The sequence below is a fragment of the Sinocyclocheilus rhinocerous genome, unplaced genomic scaffold (assembly GCF_001515625.1).
Source record: "Sinocyclocheilus rhinocerous isolate Xijiao unplaced genomic scaffold, SAMN03320098_v1.1 scaffold2451, whole genome shotgun sequence".
Lineage (NCBI taxonomy): Eukaryota > Metazoa > Chordata > Actinopteri > Cypriniformes > Cyprinidae > Sinocyclocheilus > Sinocyclocheilus rhinocerous.
In genome coordinates, this window is record NW_015631753.1 from 161804 (window position 1) to 187086 (window position 25283).

Below are 25283 nucleotides of genomic sequence, written 5' to 3' on the forward strand. Positions count from 1 at the left end.
TTTCAGTCTTGTGTCAGACGATCCTTCAGAAATCATTCTAATATGCTGATTTAGTGCTCAAGCAACATTTCTTGTAGGATCTTGAAAAGAGTTCTTAATATTACTGCTTAATATTTTGTGCAAACGTTTTCCAGATTATTTGAAGAATAGAAAGTTGTTTGTAATAATGCACAAGTATTTACTGTCACTTTTGATCAATTTAATACAACCTAGCTCAATAAAAATATTAATTGCTTATGAAATAAAAAAAAATAAAAAATCTTACTGATCCCAAACTTTTGAATGGTAATGTGCACATAATGGACTATAGATGTCTGTAAGTTTGTGTGAAAGTTGAACATCTGGTTTTCCTCTTGCTGCAGGTTTACTAAGTGACTAAAACTTTAACTGGTCAGACAACTGTTTCCTAAATTAATGTGAATGTAAGACAGTGAGGATTCTTTTGATCTTGTTTATTAAACTGATAAAATAAAACCATAAAAAGTATGTACAAATTTTTTTTTTTTTTTAAAAGACATCAAAACACCAACATACAACACAATGAGGAAAATGCGTAAACTATACATTCATGTAACACATAAGGTAAAGAGTACAGTGTAGCATTTGGGCCATTCTTCAATGTATGCTATTTGTTGTGCATATTACAACACAATAAGTTTTCCTAGAATAAGAGTATCTATATAGATCTCTTTTATGTTCAAATATTAATCAAGAACTGATACAGGAAAAGACTGAATACATGCAAAAGTCTGGTACTTGTTTTTTTTAGGGCTTTACACTGTTGGCCTCAAGGGGGAGACAGCACCTCAAAGACCATTGAACTTGACTGGCATATAGTGCTTTGAAAGAGCATTTTATGTGTTCTTCAGACTGTCCATCATTAAGTTTATTTAAACAAGATAAACTGTACCAGCAGGTCCACTGAAGTGCATTCCCAAGTCCACGACTTCCGAAAGCAGTTTCCTCTTCTAATACAGAGCTCATAAGAACCAAACAGATGCACAGAATGAATTGTGTGCTGCTTCAGGGCAACAAAAGTCCTCCCAGTAGAAGCGTGTTATTGTGGCACTTAAAATCATTTAAATTTCAGTGAGAGTGACCCGGAAATAGTCCGCCTGATTGTCAATGGAAAGGATGAATGTGTCCTCGTTGCAGTAGTGCTCAATGACGTTGTCGTCCATGTTGACCAGGATACTAGTGGTTGAATGAAAATTAAATTTTAGTTCAAAAGAATTCAAAATGTAAAAAAAAAAAATCGTTTTAGCACTATGTTTACTCACCCTTTCTTGCTTTTCTTGTAGATTTTAGTCATCTTCTCCACAGGAACAGAATATTTGCCTGATATCTTGAAGAAAAAAAAATAAATAAAATAATTTAATCCAAACTTAAACAGAAAATCATCTGACAAACCTCCATGAATGGCAGCTTATTTTTAAGAAAATCAAAATGTAAATCCCATGTGCTGCATGGCACAGTACTTACTGCCTCAAGCAAACTTTTCAGTGTTGGAGACCTTAGCATCAATGCATCAAAAACCTCATCAGTTTCTCTCCTTACGTACAGCAGGACTGCAGAAAAATATCATTAAGAATTAATATGAAGAATGGGACATTCTGTTGACATGCAAATCTCACAGCTATGCAGTAAATCATACCTCTCTTTTCCTCTCTGCTGTATTTGGCGGGTGGACAAATATCATCCTCTGATGACCGGAATGGTCTTTTCATGGCCACCCTGCATGAGCAACAGATAAACAAATTTACGATTATAATAATGCCTTTCAATGCTACAGTTATACTGCAAGAAATAAATGCAGATACATGTAAAACACACTGGATTGATTCTACTGGTCTGATGCTTGCTGGACTTTGGACTAAATGATGGACTAAATGTCTAATTAATTTCTAATTCATATTATTAATTTAATGTTTTTTGTATTCATTCATTTATAAAAATACATCTCATAGGAGAAATGTTTGGACATTTAGTCAAAACGTAATTAAAACATAAACATTAGACAAAAACATAAACTGTTTTAGTCAAAACAGTAGCCTATCAGATAAAGACAGAGATCATATTATACCTCAAGATAATAATCTTATGACACTATGATTCACTATGTGTACCGCTCTCAGTATAGCCAAGTCAAGAGTCCACTTCACAGCTCATTTAGGACATCATTTAGTCCAAATGATGGACAAACATTTTTGGACTAAATGTCCAAACATTTCTCCTATGAGATGTACAGGTGCATCTCAATAAATTAGAATGTCGTGGAAAAGTTCATTTATTTCAGTAATTCAACTCAAATTGTGAAACTCGTGTATTAAATAAATTCAATGCACACAGACTGAAGTAGTTTAAGTCTTTGGTTCTTTTAATTGTAATAATTTTGGCTCACGGCGTGGCATGGAGGTGATCAGTTTGTGGCACTGCTGAGGTGGTATGGAAGCCCAGGTTTCTTTGACAGTGGCCTTCAGCTCATCTGCATTTTTTGGTCTCTTGTTTCTCATTTTCCTCTTGACAATACCCCATAGATTCTCTATGGGGTTCAGGTCTGGTGAGTTTGCTGGCCAGTCAAGCACACCAAACACCATGGTCATTTAACCAACTTTTGGTGCTTTTGGCAGTGTGGGCAGGTGCCAAATCCTGCTGGAAAATAAAATCAGCATCTTCAAAAAGCTGGTCAGCAGAAGGAAGCATGAAGTGCTCCAAAATTTATTGGGAACTTTTCTACGACATTCTAATTTATTGAGATGCACCTGTATTTTTTATAAATGAATGAATACAAACAACATTAAATTAATAATATGAACAAAAAGACTATTAAAAGATAATCATTTTCATGTTATGGTCAAAAGCCAATAAATGGCTGATAATAAAACGTTACATTATTTTGTCTAAATAAATTTAAATAAACCACTAAACAACTAAAATCAGTCAGTAAGGAAACTTAGGCTTCACAACACTATAATTTATATTCTTGTTTTATTTATATTCTTGAGATTTGCAAAAGATTAAATTCAAACGTGCTATTAAATATTGTTTTTAAAATTGAAGTTAAATTTAACTTAAGTGAGTGTTGGATGATGGCAAAGGTAATCTTAAGATGAAAATGTGACCCTGGACCACAAAGCCAATTTTCAAACCACAATTTTTCGAAATTGAGATGTATACATCATCTGAAAGCTGAATAAATAAGCTTTCCATTGATGTATGGTTTGTTAGGATATGGAACATGATCTTTACGTAATATACTAATGATTTTTTGGCATAAAAGAAAAATCTATAATTTTGACCCATACAATGTATTTTTGGCTATTGCTACAAATATACCCCAGTGACTTAAGATTGGTTTTGTGGTCCAGGGTCACAAATATGGAAAATAGGCAACAATTAAATACTGGCCAATTACGGTCCACTTATACTGATAAAATCTCAGCACATAGCCATTATTGTAAAGCCATATCTTGCATCCTAAATACCAATAGAAATTCTATTATTTTTAGAGCTGCTTTACAGCAGAATTGAATTGTGTTCACACTACTGGCACTATTTTTCTGTTTAACACTGTAAAGCTGCTTTGACACAATCTGTATTGTATAAAGCGCTATACAAATAAAGGTGACTTGACTTTTATAATTAAACCAGGACATTCATAGTATATGCACTGACCCATTACTCTCCATTTCTTCAACGCCAAAACTGAACACCTGTAAACAAAGAGAAAACAAGGTTATAGAGACTTAAAACTGTCTTTCACATTATGTCCAAAAATATAAGCAGAACTTTTGATAATTCAGTAAAACTAAAGTTAATAACTAATAGCTTAAGTAACTCACTATGGTCTAGTCATTATTAAGATACTACACCTCAGTAATTAGTTCTGATCACTGCACATCAATACTCAACAATTCAGCACTGAAACAGCTTCAGTATCACTTTGAGAACTGCATTCATCCTCCTCCTCACCTGACCGGCTCTCTGGAGGTTGTTCAAATGGACATCGGGGATGAAGAGGACAGGCTGGGACTCCAGGTCTGTCATCGTTTTGAAGAGCGTAATATCTGGCCTCTTTTGAGCTAAAGTAGCAAAACTTCCTCTCTTACCTAACAGAGTGAAAGAAAACCAATGACTCAAGTCAAAATCAGCAAGCCGACGCCGAGAAACCCACATAGTCATGCTTCACAGACCACAAGCTCATAGTCGTCACATATTAGGTCAAAACCTGTTTTTAGTCATATTCTTACTCATCACAAAATGCCTACTGTACATGCATTTTATCCAGAATCAGAGTAAAGTGATAGAGACAACATTTAGGTATAATGGCGTTATATTATATAAACGAATGTATGGTTGATTGACAGAACTCTCACCATCATGACCCTGGTTGCCAGCAGCCTGACCTTTGACCTTCTTCCGAAGCTGCTTTTTCTCCTCATCACGAATTTTTCGCTCAGCTCCCTGTTCAGAAGAGATGTTTGTGTGAACATACTGGCTATTGTTGTTACACAGATATAAGGTATGGAAAGGACAGCAGGTAAAAATGAACATTTACTAAATAACACCATAAACTAAGTTTAATATATAAAGTAGTTAATTCCAGTGACAAATGAACAGCAATACAAAACATCATTACAGCTACTACAAGAAATGGCGATGGCAAACACAGAAAATTTCCACTGTAAACTGTTATACTTGTGCAAATAAAATGATTCAAGTCCTTGACTTAAATGACCCACAACAATGACACTGACGCAGCACCAACCTTGTCACAGAAGACCTTGATCTGTGAGTAGGCTCTGTGAATGGGTCTGTTACTCCTGTTGTTGTAACTGTAGGTGTCAATCTGGATCATAAGTGGAAGACCTTTGACTCCCTTCTGTGAGGAGAAATCGGTGCTCAGACAGTTCCCCGTAATGAAAACCTGGAAAAAACCCAACAAGACGCATACACAAATCAGCTTGACAAAACATGCATTTCTGAGCATGGAAAAGGTCAAGTATGGCCAGGCAATCATGTCTTATTATCTTATGACAAAAGAGCCAGGGGTAGTTTTTCCACCAAGTAGCTCAGCTATAAAGGGAATGTTTTTACAGAATATGTTATTGTGTATAAAAACTAGAAGAAAAAAAAAATCACAGTGAGGGGCCGTTCACACAGAACCCATTTTTGTGTTTAAAAACTAGAAAGCAGGACAGTATAAGGAGCCGTTCACACATAACCCGTTTAAATTTAAAAACAAGAAACAGTACTGTAAGGGTACTTTACACAGAACATGTTTTTGCACAAAAAAAAAAGTAAGGAGCCATTCACACAGAAAAAGCCATTCTTCTTTTTAATGAAATACCAATGGTTATATAGGCTAATTATGCATTCTTTATAGCAACTTGTTTACCCTATTCTTCATTCTTTCAAGCAGACATATTTATTTCTATAAATAAATTTAGATTAATCTTTAGGGCTACTAAAGTTTTCCAGTCAAGAGCAGTGCGTGATTTTCTGTCTTTCTTAGCTGGCCAATCACAGCACACCTCGCTTTTTTAGAACGATGAGCTTTGTAAAAATCAATGCGTTTGAGAAAGGCGCGTTTGAGTTTTAGTTTGTTATCGTCTCGTCGTCGGTGAAAAAAAATGTTGACGAAAATTATTCATCAACGAAATTAACACTGATAGGGAGCGTTCGGGAAACATTATTTTTGCAAATCTGTTTGGTGATGCTAGTGGCGATAGTAGTGAAATTACACACCTCAGTGTGAACCTTTACAGACTGTTGATTAATAGACTAGTCCTGAATAAAAAGCTATTATTGGATGGCCTCCAAGACTTTAAATAAAAAAAGGTGAATAAAGCACAGCAGTTCACGTCAGGTTCACTTTAAAAATCGTTTTAGCACTAGTCTATCTTTAATCTCAAAAACACCCATCCAGCTTATGTGTAGGCAAAACCTTCTATCACTTGTGACCTTTAATAGTGAAAAGTACATCTTTTCACAATCTTACATGTTCACAATCTTAAAATCTCTAAATGGCAACTCTAAACAAAAACCACATAAGCACTCTAGCATTGTGTGCCTGTCTGTGGTTTATTCAAATAGTAAGCAAAACTAAATTGATTTGAAATATCCCCAACTGTAACCTGTCTTATGCCAATATATCAAGAGACACTGGAAAAATGACTGTTGAAAGATGAAAGGTAGCGAATCATTCAGCCCGAGGTGAAAATAGTTTCCCACTGACGGTCTCCCGTCCTTTCGTGTCTGTGCCTGTAGCTGTTGTTTCACAGAGGAGCTTGTTGTTCGATGTTATGAGAACCACTTGCTTTCTCAGGGCCACGTGATCAATTCTGACAAGAATCAGTTAGCAACTGCACACATGGACAAATCTTTCACAACAAAACTCTAGTGTGGGCTCTGACTTTCTGTGTGCATGTGGGTGCATGTGAGCAAATGATGGTTGAACAAATACAAAGTAAGTCTGAAATCTTACAACATCCTTCTACATTATCAAACCATCATCTGTTGGCTCTTAAATTGAAGGCATGTAAATGTTTATATTTCTGCAACCCTTTAAAATTCCCATGAAACACTGTATCTTTTATATACATTATCTGAATTAGGCAAAACAAAACAAAACAAAACAAAACAAAATTAAATTAAATTAAATTAAAAAAATCCAGAGGTAGAGGATTTGCTATTAAGTCTTCCACTTGCTATTACAATGACACATCATGCTACTTCAAAAGCCTAGTTTTAAAGACAAATATTGACCATGAGCCCTGGGTGGACCTCCTCCCTTAAGTGTGCACTTAAAGTAAACCTTGTTAAGTACTGGAACTAAGAAGGAAATATCCTCCTGACAGTGAATAGGATGCTGCAGGGAAGAGAAGGAGAAGGGAGCTGTAATGTCTCCTCAGGCTCAATGGCTGTTATCAAACAACTTCAGCCTGACCTGCACACAGCAAACTTAATATCCAGGTAAGAACTCTGAGAATCAAAGCTGAAGTCTCACCTTTGCCTCCTCATTGACGTCCCAGGTGAAGGACACAGCATTGTAAGCGATTTCTTCGATGTTGGCAATGGTGCTGAAGCTCTCTTTATAGTCGGCTGAAGGGTGAAACATGACAGATTAGTTATCTTTTGTAATTTTGTAAGCAATCGACCATTTCTGGCACTACATATAATCTTTTCTTTAAGCCCTCAACAGTACACAGTAAGGTTTAAATGTCTGAGGCCACACAGAAAATCTGAGATTCAAGACCTTATTTGGTATAAATAAATAAATAAATATATATATAATCAAATTTAGTAAACTGAATAAAATCAATATTTGAATTAAAGTATTATTATTAGTAAATAAATATAATAAAATAGAATAAATATTTTTGTCTACATTTTTCAAAAAATGACAATTTAAGATCTTATTTAAATAAAATCAACATTAAAATGAATAAAATAAGCTGAAAACAATTTAAATAAAAAATATCTGAGTTGATATGTAAAATCTGGGATGCAAGATTGTATTCAGATAAATAAAATATCTAATAAATAATTAGATATTGAATAAAAATATTTTACTTTGAAATGTAAAATGTGGGAATCCACATGTAAAATCTTATGCTTATTCTTATTTTAAGATCTTTTTTAGATAAATAAAAAATAAAAATAAAATAAGTTGAATTAAATAAAATGTATCTAATTCAATTTAGATAAGATAATCTTAAACTTGATCTCATTGTGAATTGTATTTATTTTCTATATATTTTATATTTATGTATTTTGAAGATTTTAAAAAAAGATATGCAAAATTAATAAGGAATATGTAAGATTCTACATCAGGTATGTGACCCTTTGAAATCCTTTGTGCATAAGTCCAGATTTAATTGCTTTCACTGAAGCACAAGATGCTGTTGTGTTTGATTCTCAAATCATGCTGGATAACATGATCATCAGGTTTTGCCAGCTCAAGTGCTGCTCTTGTTAATGCAAAGGCTGGACATACCAAACACTGAGACATTGTCAAATTCATGTCAATTTTCAAGTTCAACTTGTCACTCAAATTGTTATGCTGATAATACTAGTTGAAAAAAGCTACATTTTTAGTAAGACTTTACACCCCACTGTATTTTCAAACAACATCAAGATAGGACAAATGTGGCAAAGAGACAATTTTCTTGTTTTGCCCTGAGTAAATATGTATATAATATGCAAAGCTGCAAACTAATTTGAGCACTTCAGTTTATATTCAGAGTGATTTAAAAATTCAAAGGAAAAAAAAAACACAGCGGGATGCATTTTGACCTCAGAGACAGGCGTTCTGTTACACGCTTCACGTCTATGACATGGTACCTGCCTGCTGTGTAAATACAACACCGCTTAAATGTATGGCAGATGTTACTCAAGCCTTCCTTTTACAAAAGAGCAGGACCATTTCCCAAGCCCCCGCTTGTCTGAGGATTCAACCTCCCCCCCAAACGGTTAACGCTCCTATTCAAATCCTGATCTTCTGCCTCAGGCACTATGAAAAATCCCTGGATACTGTTATTCAAATCAGGAAAACATCAGGATCAGCAGATCGGGTTTCGGTCTTCCGAAATCATGGCCAAACCACGTCAGGCTGCCAGCTGCCACAGAGAAGACCATCACAGTGCCCCTCAGGTGTCAAACCCCCCTTCCTTTAACCTGACCCCTCATTGTCCTTATGGTTCCCAACTGGGAGTTATGATGGAATACTTTGCCCTAAGCATTGTGCTAAAGTTGCAGACCCTTTATTTAGGATACACCTTAAATAAAACACATGAGGAACTGGGAAGAGCAAAGATGAACAAAAGGAAGGGACTACAGTTATCTGGTATCCAGGGATACAGACGCAGAGGATAGAAGAGGGAGGGGCGGGGACGCATATAATGACACAAACGTAGAGTCACAAAAAAAAAACACACTGGGTCTCCAATCATTTTAATAGGAATCCATGCAAAAAATGGCTCTCTTCCTCACGATTTTTGCCTTGTTTTCCAGTACAAATATCTGAACATTCTTATATTTAATTTGGAAGCAAATTGAGAAATGATATGAAGTCTTGTTTACTGAAACACTGATCAAATTAAGTGACTCAAAACAAGAAAAAATATCTTCCAATGGGGTAAGAAAAATGAACTTAATTTAAAGGGAAACAAGTTTATTTTTCTTAGCCTACTGTCAGACTTTTGCTTGTTTTTAAGCATAAAATCACTTAATTTTGAAACATTTTTAGAAAACAAGACTTGTTATCTTGTCATTTTTCTTCTCAAGTAATATCTTGAACTAAGATTGTTTCTATACTTCTACAGGAAAATGACAATTTAAAAAAAGTGTATGATTTCGCAATAGGTTAATGTTGGCAACGCAGATTTGCGAAACTGACCAACAGAAAACTGCTTGGTCTGAAAGTGAATGTTTCAATGTGATTGCTATACTACCGACAATAGACTTCTTTGCCTGCAAAATGTTACAGAAATTCGGCTAATGTGCACCTTTAAGACATTTATGTAAAAGATATACATGTAAAGCAGATTCCCACCTATGTCAAGGACTCTCTGTTTGGCCGTGTGCTGGCGGGAGTGCCAGTAGTTCCAGTGCTTTAGCTGCTCATCCCGACATTTCTCCTGTCCAAACACCACCATCACTACACTCTGAGAGAGACAGTTGTGTTACAATGATTCTGGCCCTTAATATCAATTATAGTACAGAATTAAGAGTGGTTGTCATGGTAACAGCAATACTCACCCGCACTTTACTGATGGAATGGCGAAGGCCCTTGTTGGCCCCGGTCTCACTGAGAGTGATGCCGTAGAACTGGCCCTTGTTCAAATAGATCATCGGCCCCTCGCCGGCCTTCTCGCGGGCCGAACGACTCGCTTCTATACTGTACTGGAACATGTCTCTAGGAGAGGATAAGATAACTGTTGTGTCAGTGGAGATCATTATAGAAAGAAAAACACTTTGTTTGTCCACATTTGTAAAAAAAGACAGCAGTGAGCTATGCTATAGCAGTGAGCTATTGTATACCACCAGTGCAAGTAAAAATCAAGTCTTAAAATCAAGTCTAATATTATGATTTTGGCAAGAATGCCATATGCTTCACATTCTTTGTCAAGAAAAGGAATGCACAATATATTGGCATATTGGTTTGAAAAAAAAAAGTGAGTTTTTAATGTTAGCTGTATTGGGCTGATTAGTACAGAAGGCAAGCTATTTAAGGCAATAATCATAGCACTTTTACTATAGAATTCAATAATAAAAGAAAGTCTACAGAAGAACAGTTCCTGAACTTGAGTTTTTGTACAACTGCTATTAAATTAAGAATGCGGTAGATCTACTGTACAGAAAATGTTCAGTCCCAGCTCATAATTTGAGGCATCTAATACAGAGCATCTAGACAGAACTTGATTTTTACTGTGATTCAAATGTACTTTTGTAGAGAATTTTAAAAACTAGAGGAAATTTGAGTGTAGAATTCCAATAGATTCACTATATTCTGATGTTAAAAAGTTTAGGGACAGGGATAGGGTCAGATAAGCTTTTTTTAAAAAAAAAAAGTAATAATCAAAGATGCATTGAATTGATCAAACATGACAGAATCCTGAAAAAAGGTATCATCGTTTCCACAAAAATATTAAGCAAAGACTGGAGTAACGATGAGAACTGAAGACACTGAAGACTGGAGTACCGATGCTGAAAATGTTGTAATGTAGTTCCTGTACTTACATCCCCGAATGCTTCTGGGAGAAATGTTCTGCCCCTAGTGTGGTGTGCACCCTGTACTTCTGAAAAACAGTGTATGACAGAAGTGTGAACCTACTGAAGAAACAAATTGACGAGTAGCTACCAGTGATTGTCGTAAACTGACAGAAAGCTCACCATAGTCTCCTCAGGGTAGGAGTCCTCAAAGGTGCTATCTGGTGTACTGCACTGTTCGTCCTTCATGTATCCGTCATGGCTGACGCTCGCTGGATCCTGTAAAGGCTGATGGTAGGGCATGCGCTGATACTGAATCCCCTGCTGCTGGTGATGGTTGGAGAATGCCTGAGCATAAACCTCAGCCTTCACAGTGGCCACAACACCATCCTCAATCGGCACTGAACCGAACAGGTCTTGTTTGTTTTCTGCACTGTGCACATCAGTATTCAATGACAGGTTGACAGGAAGTGACTTCAGGACCTGGATACGATTCTCTGTGGACTCAAGGCCATCTTGACAGATCCGACTGAAAGAAAGTGGTTAGCCCAAATGGGTTAGTCCAAATTGTTTCAATTGGAACATGGACATTCATTCATTCCCTAAAATAAAGTAAAAAATTAAAACCTTGGCCTAAAATAAAGAAATATTTAAGATTCAACATTCACTAATAAGCAAAAATCACACTGGATAACATGGATAACAAATATGTTCTGAAGTTTGTTAGTTCTTCAGTTCAACCTTTCACTCAAACTGTTATGCTTTTAATTTGAAATTAAAAATAAAATGTATTCATTTCGAAAAATGGAAAACAGATGCATTTTCACAAGTGGTCTCCGACTTTTGGACCTCGCTTGTGTGTTGGACTGACCTCTTTTCATGATCTTCTGGAAGTTTGGGTACTGGTAAGAGCCTCTTCTCTTTAGGAACCTAAAGGAAAAGAAATGGTATAACTTCCTGACAATACATTTTCATATACTGTTGTGGTCAGAATTGTTGGTACCCTTGGTAATTATGATCAAAAAATGCTGTGAAAATAAATCTGCATTGTTAATCATATTGATATTTTATTTTAAAAATGTACAAAAATCGAACCTTTCATTGAAGAATAAAAATGTAAAATGGGGGGGAAATCTCATTATGAAATAAATGTTTTTCTCTAATACACGTTGGCCAAAATTAATGGCACCCTTAGAAATTCTTATGAGTAAAATATCTCTGAAGTATATTCCCATTCATAATTAAAATTTTTAGCACACCAGGGTGATTATGAACATGAAATTATCCAGCCATTACTTCCTGTTTCACAGGAATATAAATATGAGGGAAAACAAAGGCCAAATTCCCTTAATCATCCATCACAATGAGAAAAACCAAAGAATATAGTTCTGATGTGCAGAACAAGATTGTTGAGCTTCACAAAATAGAAAGTGGCGTTAAGAAAAGAGCTGGAGTATTGAAAATTCTCATTTCCACCATCAGGGCAATAATTAAGAATTTCCAATCAACTAAAGATGTTATAAATCTTCCTGGAAGAGGACAGTTGTCAATGTCATCCTAATGCACGGTGAGGAGGAGAGTTTGAGTGGCTAAAGGCTCTCCAAGGACAATAGCTGCAGAATAGCAGAGATAATTAATAGGGATTAACAATGCAGATTTATTTTCACAGCCTTTCTTGATCATATTTACCAAGGGTACCAACAATTCTGACCACGAATGTATATTCACCAGGGTTACATTAGTTTTCTTCTAACTGTGTTACAGATGGTCTCTGACCTTATAGTAATCATAAAGGATTCCCAGGGCAGCCACACTGTCCTCATCTCCATTAATGCTCATCATGGCCTTGGTGGCAGCAGTCAATGGATTCTCCAAGTAAGATTTCCATGCCTCATCTTCACTTGTGAAGGCACGGCGTGATGGAATAGTCATCTCATTAGGGACCACCACCACCAGACGCTTACTTAAAATATTAATCAAAGTTAATTAGGAAAGAATATTCACGCACACACACACACATATATATATATGACAAAATAATAATAATATTGTAAAAAATAATGTCAAAAAAATTAATAAAATAAAAATTATACAACAGGCTTGATCCCAACCTCTCTCTATACCTTAGGGTTCATGACGTTTACAAAGGGTTGGAGCATACAAATGAAATTCCCAGCACTATCCTTTTACATTTTCCACACAATTGATTTTTTTCCGTGGGACAATGGACTATATCCTGCTGGATATTGATACTACAGTGAGGAAGGGTTGCATGGGAGGGGCTGTACAAGGATGTTAGCCAATATAAGCCACCTGCCCAGGCCCACCGTTATAGATGTACTACAGCAAGCAAGAAGAGGAAAAGGTAATGCAAAAATAAATAAATAAATCAGTCTGTCACATTTGTTCTATGTTGCAATTTACGTTATAGTTTACAGTTTAGAAACCCTTACACTGGTGATCATCTAAATAAATATTTTAGGGGAAAAAAACTAACAAAACATTAATAATTATAGTAAAATATAGTAGAGTTCCACAAGGTTCTATTCTAGGACTTCTTCGATTTTTTTTATGCTACCTTTAAGTAGTTTAATAAAGAACCATGGGATCAAAGCATGCTGAAACATATTTACTTTGCATTTTATCATACAAAACGACCTGCTGCGATGAAGTCACATATAAAGATAAACGTCATGAAATTCAAACAACTCCTTGCTATATAACTGACTAAAGTTTGCCATTTCTTATAAACTGTATTAGTGTTTACATTGGCGACTTACTTCTCCTCTTGAGCCATGTGCACTGCTGGGCTCCCACAGTGAAACTGGACTTTCAGGTCGATGAAGATGCGGCAGGTGAGTAGCAGGGAACGGCTGAAAGAAAACTCGGACTACAGGTCAAACAACTTCTCGCATCCGACTCTCATTACAGCATCCTCCGTCTGTTCCGCACAAAGAAGAGCAGCCAAACATTCAGGATCAAGCGGAAAAATTGTGTTAATTCTGGAAAGTCTCAAGGTGACTGTTATTGTGAGCAAGCAAAGGTGCGCTCTCATTACCTGGAGGAGGGGACGAGCCAACCAATCCCGGCACAGCTACTTTGATTCGGCGACGGCGATTGGCTGTAAAGCAAAAAAGAAGGCGTCGCAGCCACTTGCGCGCTTATAATGTTAAAACATGCATCTGAAATAGAGAATCACATTCTGTTCGTGGGAGTTTTTCATTGATTGCGCAAAGAGAAGCTCGAGAGGCGTGTTTTATGGGAAATGTTTAAATACTGGTTAATCTCTAAATAACCTATATATAAATCAAAAAAATATATATATTTTTTAATAAAATACGTTTTGTTTATAAAAAAAAATTAATGATTGGAGAAGCTCAGTGAGATACTAGAGTTTTGTAAGATGCAAGATGTTTACGTCTGTACATAACATTGCAGCTGGCAGAGCAGTTTACTACATCAACCAACGGAGTATAATAATGAAATGGGACTTTTGTTTCCATTGAGTTTTTCTTGTTGGGAAAAGGAATGTTTATTCACTTTAGCCCTCTGTCTGAGCCTATCCAAATACTGGTATTGTTGACTAGCAGACTGCTATTTGTTTGTTAGGGCTGCAAATAAAATGTCTGTTAGACTAACAGGTGTGGCTCTATTTTAAAAGCTTCAAATGTGCTCTTTCTTTTCTCGCATCTGGGATTTGGCTGGCCTAGGATTCGCTACTGTACCAGTTATGCTTTTAATGAGCAGAATAGTTAAATAAAATAATAATAATAAAATAAAAAAGACCGCCTATGACAAAAAATCCAGTTTTTCTTTCTTATGAGAAACCTCATAATTTCAGTGAGTACTAATGTGTATGAAGATGGCAGGCTTTAACAAGACTATTGAGTGGTCAAGTGAAATCTACTAATGACCTGCAGTTATCAGTCATGGGAATAGAAACGGACACCAGAGTGCAGAACAATATTTCATAATGTGCTCCAACATAAAGACTAACAGAGACAGAGCATTATCGGTCTGTTTTTGTAGTTTTAGATTGCTTGTCTTGTTCTGTCATGATTTTTTTTTTAAAAACCCATTCAGTTCTTACTTGATCCACATCTTTATCAGACTTCATGGGACATTTCACAAGAGGTGTGGCATGCCTGAGTACTCAAAAGAAAAATAACCTGTTTTGACCTGGAGAAGGGCTTCAGCTTCTACCCGTCTGACAGGTAACGATTCTGCATTGTTAGCAAAATGTGACAGTAGTTTATACATACACACACTGAATCGACACATTTCACCAGGTTTACCAGTCCAATAAAGGCTCAGACCTCTGGAGAAGTTGTCCTCTGATAACTTAAGTATGCTCATGTTGGGGGTCGGTCTATTCATTTTTAGGAAATTCAAATAAAGAAAATCTTTCTCATGCACCACCTTTTAAAAACGTTTATGGCTGCTAATGCTCAGTCACTTGCATATATAACATATTAAATGCAATCTGATGGGAAAATATCAGCGAGCAATTCTGGACTAATCTCGCTGACTCAGATGATTCACATGATGTCATCTCTTGCCTGAGCATGAGAACAAGGACCGCCCCAATCTACTGCTACAGAAACCAGAAAGCTTCACAACAACAGTGAACATTTTAAAATGGTATCAGTCTCTATTCATCTATTACACCACTCCACTCCATTAAATATATACGCGACAAAGGCCTAAATAGTTAATTTTTTTATACGTTTATTGTATGTTTATATATATATATATATATAGTTGTATTATTTAAAAGAAAAAAATCACTATGCAAGTCAATGGGGACCAGCAACTGAACTATTACAACTTAATGCTGTAATTACACAATGGTTATACTTTTAAGGAATGCTTCTCATGTGGTGGGTAGGAGTGGAAATTTCAAATTTGTTTCACCACCTATCTAATCTTACAGCATCACAAAGACAGTGATATAGAGTTGCCCAGAGTACCACCGAGAGTGTCAGACATGTGTAAGATTTCCTTCATTGAAGCCCCTGGGCTGGGCAAGACCTTCAAAGAGCACTCACAACATTGGGAAGAATAAAACGCTTTCAAAGTGATGGGAATTATAATTTAATATTACTTTAGGAGATGTACGTTCAGGAAACATTTATTGGGAATAAACGTAACACCAATATCCAGAGAAAGAAGTATTTTAGAATACATAACTATACAAAAGTCTTAACTCGCTTTTTATTCATTCAGATTTTATGCTTGATCTCAAGCGTGTAAACAAATAATTCACTTCAAATAATTCAACACATACATAAACGTAAGCTGACATCTTGTGGCCAAAGTAGGTACTACTACATTTCAACCTATTTTGAGTGAGTTTCTATTAGTGGCTGCCATTGAGAACAACAACAACAACAACAAAAAAGGATGACTCTCAAAGTAAATGAATGCAACACAACAACATGCTCTGTTCTCTCCAGATTTAATTTCTGCTCAATATGATAACCAAAACAAATCTCTATGTCTCAAATCTACAGTCACAAAATACAGATTACCATACAAAATCTACAAAATGCAACAATTACAAACAATTTGTTTGACAAATAACGATTGTACAGTATAAATTTTTACAATACTGCTTTCATATTTTTGGCACCTGACCACATGATATAATTGTCATACAGAAATGTTATGTCAGATGTTTAAAATGAAAACAAAACGGGGGGGGGGGGGGAATGCATAAAACATGAAATAACAGAAAAATTTTGATCTGCCTCTTTTTTTCTATATTTTTACAAAAACAGCAGTTGTTCAACGAGTAAGATAAAAACTAAAATAAAAACATTCAAATATGTTCATTAACAGTATAGCAGAACCGAATGCACTGTGGTGAGGCATTTGGCGTTAACAGGGACATTCAAGAACACTGCACATCAGTAGAAGCAGTTGGCATGTTTGCTAAAAGCAGGGCAGAGGGTGATATGGGAACTACTAGGAGCTCCGAATAAATGCTCTCTACCTATTGTTGAATTCAATTTGTGCTGCAAGTGAAATGGATACAGGTATGAATACAACATGAATGCAAGGGGCATTTGAAAAGCAATGGGTCCTATTTCCACTTACACTCGATGTTATTTTGAAATGAGCATGTATGACAAATTAATATATTAAGCAAAAGGCCGTCAACATAATTACATCTGTTAAAGGGGTGAACGGGAAGAGCATAGAGCTAAACTCACAAACAGATGGATAATTTTCTGCAAATTTACTGCAATTGAAGAAAAAAAAAAACCACTCACCCGCAGAAACACTTGAGTTTAAGACAATTCAGCAACTTGATGATGCTCCTGTGTACAATCCAGGGTTAAAGACTGGCTCTATAGCAGATAAAAGTGATTCTAAAATCATATTAGCTTTGAATGAATAAAGCTTTAGTACTTCTTCAATAATAAACGTTCTGCAATAATGCATACGATGCAACACAACATCTAGAACCGGGGTGAGCAAACAGGGCTGTAACTGATATTAACCAAACACATACACACAACACATGCATACAAATTACACAAATACTCTCCTGTCCACAAATGCAGATAAACTTGTTTACATGCTTTTGCTAAAAATGCCAAGAAATCCGATCGCTGCATCCTAAGATGGAACTCTGATTACAGTTTTGCATGCGTGTCTGATATTTCAGATTTATATACAAGCCTACAGTTACTAGAGTACAAACATTAGAAAACTGGAAAAAGAGAACGCAGTTCATTTCATGTCTTTTGAATGGTAGACTATCTGATTAAAACCAAACTAATACACACAAAATTGGATGTGCGCTTCCAGCACTAAGTAGTAAGGCTCTTTAGATTGTAAGCACAACGTGGGGAATCATACAACTAGAAAATCGGCATGCCTGATCTATTGGTCCCACTGGATAATAATACTGTGATCTGCCAATAATAAAGCTGGCCAAGCTATGAATTAAAAGAAACTACATAGTCTAAATAAAGTTAAAAATAACCCAAATATTCAAATAGCTAAGGCTGAGGTGTTTACACACTATTGTCACCTGTTTGATCTATGATTCAGGCATCAGATTTTTTTTTTTAATAGAAAAAATTAAGGACAAAACTTTGTTTTACTGAGTGCATAAATTATTTCCCATCTTATATTCCTGTCTTGGTCAAGCTTAAACTGTCTCATCTAATACCCCGAGAAAATAAAAATAAAATTGACTATGTATTTACCATGACATGAAACCTATTTTCTAATCAGGAAGTGATTCGAGCTCAGATAAATACTCTAGTTACCCTAATTCACTCCATCACAGGCCTCTCTTGCAGACCCAGTGTGGCTCCCTACAGAGATAACACAGCCAATAACTCTGTGTGCGCATGTGTGTGCTTCTATATCTGGCCAAGCTCAGTCTGATGAGACCCAGATGCCCTACTCTGGAAAAAAAAAACCTGACCCTCCATCATTTCCCTGCGAGTGGAAGGAGTGGCTATATCAAAAACTAAATTAAAACCCATAAATAAATAAAAGGTTGAAGCATGAGACGCTGATCTCAGAACTGTCCTGCACTGCTGGGGTCACACTGTAGCAGACGCACAATGGATGGGTCACTCTTTGCCCCTTTGATGAACTCCTCCAGAGACAGTTTTCCTAGAATAAAACAAGAGAGGATACAGGCTCTTAAAAAAAATCATATTATTTACAATAGAAAAATTATGGCTAGTTTTCGGCTCATTGTATTAGAATCTGAATCAACCTGTGAGCAGAAAAAAAATGTGTTATGGAAACAATGGAAAAGATTTTAGTGTTTCTAATAAATCTAATAAGACTTCAGGTCTTCGGGTTAAAAAAGGGCAAGATATAATCTAACACAAACTAAATCGTGCATGTTCATTTTCCCAATTTTTACCAAGGTTTTTTTCTCCATTTCTGTCACTGATGGAGTTTTGGTCTCCTTCATTTTATTGCAACAAAAATAGTAGAATTTATATTTTTGGTGCAATTTTTTATTTTATTTTTTTGGTATCTGACTGAATTTTAGTTTAGGGACATCCCTAAAAAACAAAAAAAAACATGCAGTGACTGAAGAACCACAAAAGTGCCAAGTACCGTATTAGTCAGCAGGTGGCACTGCCGTCTCCTTGCATTTAAAAGTGAGAGGTGGTGAAGGAATGCTAAGAAACGTTTGATATTCAGTACAGTGTACAGGCACTGTTACCCAAAATGGCACAAGAACAGGTCCTCTCAGTCATAGATGTGACTAACATTAGCATTCATCACCCACCTCATTTCAGTCCATGCTTAGACTGCATGGTGTAATTTGATCGAATCCTGTACATTTGTAGCAGTGTTTTTTGTACTTCAATTTCCTCACTGTGAACAATAAAGTATCTGTTTGAGAACACACTTATGCTGCTGCATCTGATCCTTCAAATACACAAACATGCACACAGTCTCCATCCCTTGTGACTCTAGTCACGAGAGAGCAGGAAATGCAAAAGTTCATCTGACCATAGAATCAGACCAAACTTTCCACTATCTTTTCTGTATACTCCATCTGTTTGGTTTTTGATCATCAATTACTCATTCACGCTGAAGTAGACAGTCCTAAACCTTGTTTAACTGCTAATGGGGCTCTTCAAATCACTCAATAATTGGAGACCTTTATTTAATGGCATGAGCGCAAACAAGCACACAGACTTTACAAAGAATGCACACAGCCAGAATTTTTTTTTTTGTAATAAATGTATTGTAAGAGTAAAATGGTAAAGATGTTTAACAGTAAAATTTTATATTTAACACACTGATATGATGCAAAATGATTTTTGTCTTTTATTGACATCTTTCCATGATTGAAACAATGATTGAGTGATTACACGAGACACCGTGCCATCGGAGAAGCGCTAATTAAACTTCAATGTTTCGGTCAATGTTTCCCTGAAAGACCATCATGTATCATGTCATTGTTCACATCACTGCTAAAGAAGTTTCATGTTAAAGGGAGAAAAAGGCTTTACCATCCCGGTTGGTGTCCATTTGTCTGAAGATCTTTTCTGTTCTCTTCTCAGGTGTGGACTCATCCTCCGGCATCTTCATTACTGATGACACCATCTTATAAATCGCCTGAGGGAGACAACACACAAAAGATTTCAGTCATTAAAACCTGTCCTCACAATTTCTGCTGATCACACTATCTGGCTGGCTAACAGATGGTTGTGTTGAATTTGCAAAAAATGACTTGTGATAGTCTTGGACAGGCTGATGCTTCAAAAAAATACACATCAATCAGTTTTAATGTTTAATCTTTTGTGTGCCATTTAGCAAAAGTGTGTTGAATTTACTGCATTAAATTATAGTTTTATCATTTTGAATTTGTTGAGATTGGCCGACCCGTACACACTCACTTAATGGATACACCTACCTGATTTAGGGACTTTTTACCACAACTTAGTGGTTAGAGAGTCGGACTCGTAACCCAAATGTTGCGGGTTCGAGTCTCGTACCGGCAGGGATTGTAGGTGGGGGCACTTTGGATGGGTTAAATGCAGAGCACTAATTCCAAGTATATGTCACGTCACTTTCACTGATAGAGAAACCTAACGTGTATAATAAAGAGAAACTCACCTGTGTCTATCTAGTCATGAAGATATACTGTATATTTTAATGTCAGCAGGCAACTAATTTTTACAGCTACATGAGAGTGAACGGAGCCAAAATACAAAAAAGTTAAACATTTAATGTAATGGATATATTATTTGAAGATGTATACATGTAATCAGGGTTTGAAATTAACACCCACCAAATGCGGGTAAAAATCACCTGTGAAGTGAAGTGACATGTGGCCAAGTATGGTGACCCATACTAGGAATTAGTGCTCTGCATTTATCCCATCCAAAGTGCACACACATAGCAGTGCACTCACACCTGACGTGATGAAGTCTGGTTAGATCAACTCAGGCTTTTGTGCGCGTGAGCATTTAGAGTGTGTTCTTTCACTGCATGATTCAGTCTAATAATATGCATTAAGAATGATCACATAATTCAAGATAAGGGGGCAGAAATTTTATATATTTATATCAATTCAAAAAGTTAATAAATTTCACACAAAGAGAGCCGTTTAAAAAAAAAAACAAATCAGCATGGTTACAAATGTGATATTGATTTTATACAACAGTTCAATAAACAATAAGTTAATATCAAGAGACTTACGTTTTAGACACCATATTGGCTGTTTTTGCGCTATTATGTTTAATATATCAAAACATTATTTATGCATTTGTAACTGCAGTTTAAAGCATTCCATGTCCCTCTAAGCTGCATTAACATGTGTAAATGCATCTAAATGCCACTTCATATGCAACTTCTGCAAAGATGAATTTTATTGATACTGATTTCATTTGTTTAGTAACAGCCTAAATGTATTATTATTATAATTGACTGATTAAATGTAAGAATTTGACTCAAAAGATGATGTATGATGTGGGTATAGCATTTTCCTTTTTTCTATATTACACCTAAAATTTCATAGTACAAATGTAATATATACACGTGATATATATTGAACAGGCTCTCAAGATCTGAGAAATCACCTCATGCTAAAATTACTCTTATCAGCAAGAAAGCTGCAAAAATAAATCAGGCCAATTGCAATGACAGCAAACATAAATAACCATGTGAAGGAGTGCTCTTTGATGAAAACCTGTTTTAGAGACAGACATAAGACTTGGGCTCTCTTTACAGTATGGAGCTTCCTGACAGTCTAACACCACGGCTATCCTTGCTGTTAACGCAAGTGAGAAATAACAACATATGCGATGTGAAAATTAGGTAGCAGGACTGGGTCGGGTTCTCTTTTGTGTCTCCTTAAGTGATATTTGATTCTATTTCAGGCTTCAGCAGTCATGGTGATGATTAGAAAAGGATTTAAAGAGTGCCAATATTAGGTCGATTCATAAAAGCTTTAGGTAGCTTGACATACCTGCACAATCTCCAGCATCTCTGCTTTGCTGATGTATCCGTTTCCATCCAAATCATACATGCTAAACGCCCACTTGAGCTTCTGTTCCAGCTTCCCTCGTGACGTGACGCTCAATGCAATTATGAACTCCCGAAAGTCTATTGTGCCGTCGCCGTTTGCGTCAAAAGTACGGAACACATGCTCTGCAAACTTTGAGGCATCTCCGTAAGGGAAGAAGTTTCCGTAGATTTTCTTAAACTCCTCCATGGAGAGGTTGCCACTGGGACAGTCCCGTAGAAAGCCCTTGTACCATTCCTGGATTTCATGCTCCGTAAAGTCTGTGCTTTCCAGCAGGTCCTGCATCACCTCAGGGCGGAGCTTGCTGTTCTGCTTCCCCATGGTTTCGTTTCACGAGACAGCACTGGAAAAAGAAGGGGAAGAGAGAAAATGAGTATGTATGGTAAGTTTGGTAGGTTCAAGTCATAATGGTATATTGTGGTACCCTATGCTGCCATGATCCTTTATGTAAAATGTCCATCCAATTTACTATAATTTGTGGCACAGTTAAGAACGAAATAACAGCCCTATTTTGAAGTGCAGTCATTTTGTTCATACAATACCATAAGATATATCCATGAAGACTGAAGATTTTTGAGCTATAGCTATGCATGTGTTTGTCCATCTAGAGTTACATACAATGGGTCTGCTTGCAGATTTATTCCAAACAGAGACATGCCCTTGCCAATCAAATACATCTTGATAAGAGGGAAAGACGTAGCTAATAAGAGAACCAAATAACCAGTTCTGAAATGGAAAAATTCTAGACCCAAGCTGGGAAAACAAATAAAGCGACAGATGAAATAAAGCCATACACTGTAGTACCACTATGATGTAATTCTCAATGACAGCTGGTGATTTACAATAACATGAGAGTTTAGTGACTAAGTGTCAAGCATGTCCAGTCATGCAAGTTGAGAAGTTTAACTTTAACTATGTCAATGAGTATCAACGTAATGCAGCGACTACTGATAATGACAGATACTGTAGTGTTAAGTAGGCAACACAAAAGAGAAATTGATATTACTGCTACTAGTGATTTCATTAGTAGCATGGTTCATCTTTGCCAACATGCGGTGATACTTTAAAATTTGTAAGCATACTAGGTGAGATTGATTCATGCACTTATTTGTTCTTTTTTAGCAGTAGGACAAATGAATTGTCTGTCAAACTAGAATTTGACTGACAATAAAATAAATGCCATTTCTGGTCATTTTAGATTTTTCAAAAGCTATAGCCAGTTGTGAAGCCCACCAGTAACATGAGGGCACTGAGCAGCAGGAACACCCACAGTGACCAATAATACAGCGACTGAGTGACCTGCAGCGGTAAAATCACTGTATGTGTGAATGGAACATAAGTCTGATTTCCCACAATACCCATTTAAGCCAGTCACAAAAAATAGTTGCGGTATCAAGCCATGAAAACCACTGGCTTTAAATGTTTTAATTCAGAGAAATGTGTTCTGACAGTGTGGTAGTTTTGCCTCTTATGTCCTCATTAGAAGTACATATGACAAAATATGAGCAGCAATCCAAAACTGCATTAACTTTTGACAATGAAAACTTTTCAAAACATTGTATCCAACAACAGAATTAAAAGAAATCCACAGGGAACATGCATAAAACAAAACTATAAAGCCATACACAAATTTCTCTGCTCAATAATTCATTTTGCATAGCAGCTGCATCATCATCTAAAGATTGTGATGTAGGGCTGCAGAGCGATACCAGAAGGCATACTACATGGGAACATGAGGCGATTTTACAAGACAAGATGCCTTTTATCATGCAAACAAAGATCCCTAACGATGCTCCCTTTCTGCAGAATAATATCCCTAAAAATACTGATAATTAATAAAAAAAAAAAAAATCATCAACACCAGGACACTTTCCCATCTCCCTAATGACTAGATCTAAACATTGAGCCTTTGGAAGCAGTTTGAGTAAAAATTTCAATATTACATAAGATAAATCATAAAAGACTTCCACCTCCATATCTCAAAGGACTTGAGGCTTTTCCTTACAGGATTTAGTATGAGTAAATGAGCCAGAATATAAATGAAAACATGTCAAAACAAATCCAACAAAAACATTCTGATAAATCTAAAGACGACAAAACATGTCTAGACATAAATGACTAGCAATCAATAAAAAAGGCAAAACAAAAATGTAAAATGTGTCCATGTGATAGGTCATTAACAGTCCCTAGCTGCAGAGCCTCCATTCGGGCCGGAAGGTCTGGACAGGATCAGCTGTTACGTGACATCCGATGCATCTATATGCAGGAAGTGACTCCCGTTTCTCAGATGGGTCATGGATCTTTGTACTAATCAGACAACTGTCTTACTAAAGTTCTAGGCAAACATTTAGATGCACACACACACAAACACACACACCCACCCACCAATATAGTCACAGCATAAAATGTAGAGTTTTAAATGAGCTGAATGAATCATGTGCATTAGAGATGCGGGGTGAAGGTTAGGGCTGAAGAGGAGATAGTACTCACTGTTTGATTAGAACTGGAGTGTAGCTCTTCAAACTTAAGAACACTTAAAGATCTGAAACTGTTTTTCTGAATGAGACACACAAGTACATTAGATCCTGTCTGAACTGGTTTCATGTATGGGAAAAACGTTTTGCTGTAGCACTTTCATAAAAATAAATTCCCTCGTTTACAGGTATTAGGCTACTATTAGGTAGCAGTATTAGGTGTATTAGGTAGCAGCTGTTTTGTAAACCACTGGAACTATTTTGAATAATCCATTAATCATGTCTATTAATTCCAGTCATGCTGGACAAATACTTTTTTGTATTTGAAAAACTTTTCTGAACATAAATCATGCCTATGAATTAAAAAGGATTTGGGATATAGTGCCAATATATTTGGATTGCACACACTTATATGACAGTAACACAATGAACATGAAATTAAGGGTGTATTCACACCTGTTTTGTTTGGTTCGATTGAATCGAACTCAAGTTCGTTTCCCCTCTTGGTGCGGACCTTTTTGGCAGGTGTGAATGCAGCAATCGCACTCGGGTGCAGACCAAACAACCGTACCGAGACCTAGCTGAAGAGGTGGTCTCGGTCCGCTTCCAAACGAACTCTGGTACGGTTCATTTAAGGTGTGAATATGACCCGACCTCGATCCGACCCAATTGCAGAAATCATGCTCAGAAACAGACAGCTCAAGCATATAGTGCCGTTATTTGCATTTCAATGGCTTAAATCACTTGTTTTTAAATCACAATGCTTAAAAACAAGTGCAAATGATGGGTTTTCGTGACCATGGCGCACAGCAACGTGACGTGAGCACGCTAAATAGGCTAAAGCTTGCCGCAAAACTTACCATGACTATGTTGGGGGAAAATAGTAAGGAGATATTTAAATTATTTATTAATAAACTAGTGTTTTATGAGTCAGTGTCGCAATGAAGTTGATGATCCTGACTCGCCATCTCATCATTGGACGCGCCTTTAGAAAGAAATGTATCTTTACGGATTGTTTTGGATTTGAATTATTTCGTTTTGTAGTCATTTAAAGCTTTCTATAGATATATTCA

The 25283-nt window shown here is 36.3% G+C and overlaps 2 protein-coding genes and 1 long non-coding RNA gene across 3 annotated transcripts in view; 1 reads left to right on the forward strand and 2 right to left on the reverse strand.

The window, feature by feature from the left end:
• Positions 1-471: 471 nt before the first annotated feature.
• LOC107741979 (grainyhead-like protein 2 homolog) lies at positions 472-13752 on the reverse strand. The gene is made up of 16 exons (XM_016554809.1): positions 13494-13752; positions 12490-12676; positions 11585-11643; positions 10897-11242; positions 10744-10802; positions 9763-9919; positions 9557-9668; positions 7010-7104; positions 4769-4927; positions 4377-4464; positions 3973-4109; positions 3676-3713; positions 1655-1734; positions 1483-1568; positions 1281-1345; positions 472-1194 (listed from the first exon to the last, which is right to left on the reverse strand). Exons 1-16 carry the CDS (start codon positions 13508-13510, stop codon positions 1080-1082), a joined length of 1800 nt encoding a protein of 599 aa, XP_016410295.1. The 5' UTR covers positions 13511-13752; the 3' UTR covers positions 472-1079.
• LOC107741981 (uncharacterized) overlaps positions 6167-25283 on the forward strand; it is a 21690-nt gene continuing 2573 nt past the window's right edge. Inside the window, exons 1-3 of the long non-coding RNA XR_001640261.1 lie at positions 6167-6179; positions 15960-15962; positions 18856-18861. This is a non-coding gene — a long non-coding RNA (uncharacterized LOC107741981). The remainder of the gene's footprint in view (positions 6180-15959; positions 15963-18855; positions 18862-25283) is intronic.
• The window catches only part of LOC107741980 (neurocalcin-delta A), a 35851-nt gene continuing 26723 nt past the window's right edge, over positions 16156-25283 (reverse strand). The window contains exons 2-4 of the mRNA XM_016554810.1: positions 21680-22079; positions 19719-19824; positions 16156-18351 (exon numbers count right to left, since the gene is read on the reverse strand). Coding sequence (XP_016410296.1) covers positions 18254-18351; positions 19719-19824; positions 21680-22057 — 582 coding nt within the window. The 5' untranslated portion in view covers positions 22058-22079 and the 3' untranslated portion in view covers positions 16156-18253. The remainder of the gene's footprint in view (positions 18352-19718; positions 19825-21679; positions 22080-25283) is intronic.

Bases quoted from the DNA above. Each gene is read 5' to 3' on its own strand.
- LOC107741979 (XM_016554809.1), bottom strand. The intron at 7,105-9,556 runs GTGGGAATCTGC...TTCACCCTTCAG, and splicing joins ACAGAGAGTCCTTGACATAG to CCGACTATAAAGAGAGCTTC. The intron at 1,346-1,482 runs GTAAGTACTGTG...TTTTTCTTCAAG, and splicing joins TGAAAAGTTTGCTTGAGGCA to ATATCAGGCAAATATTCTGT.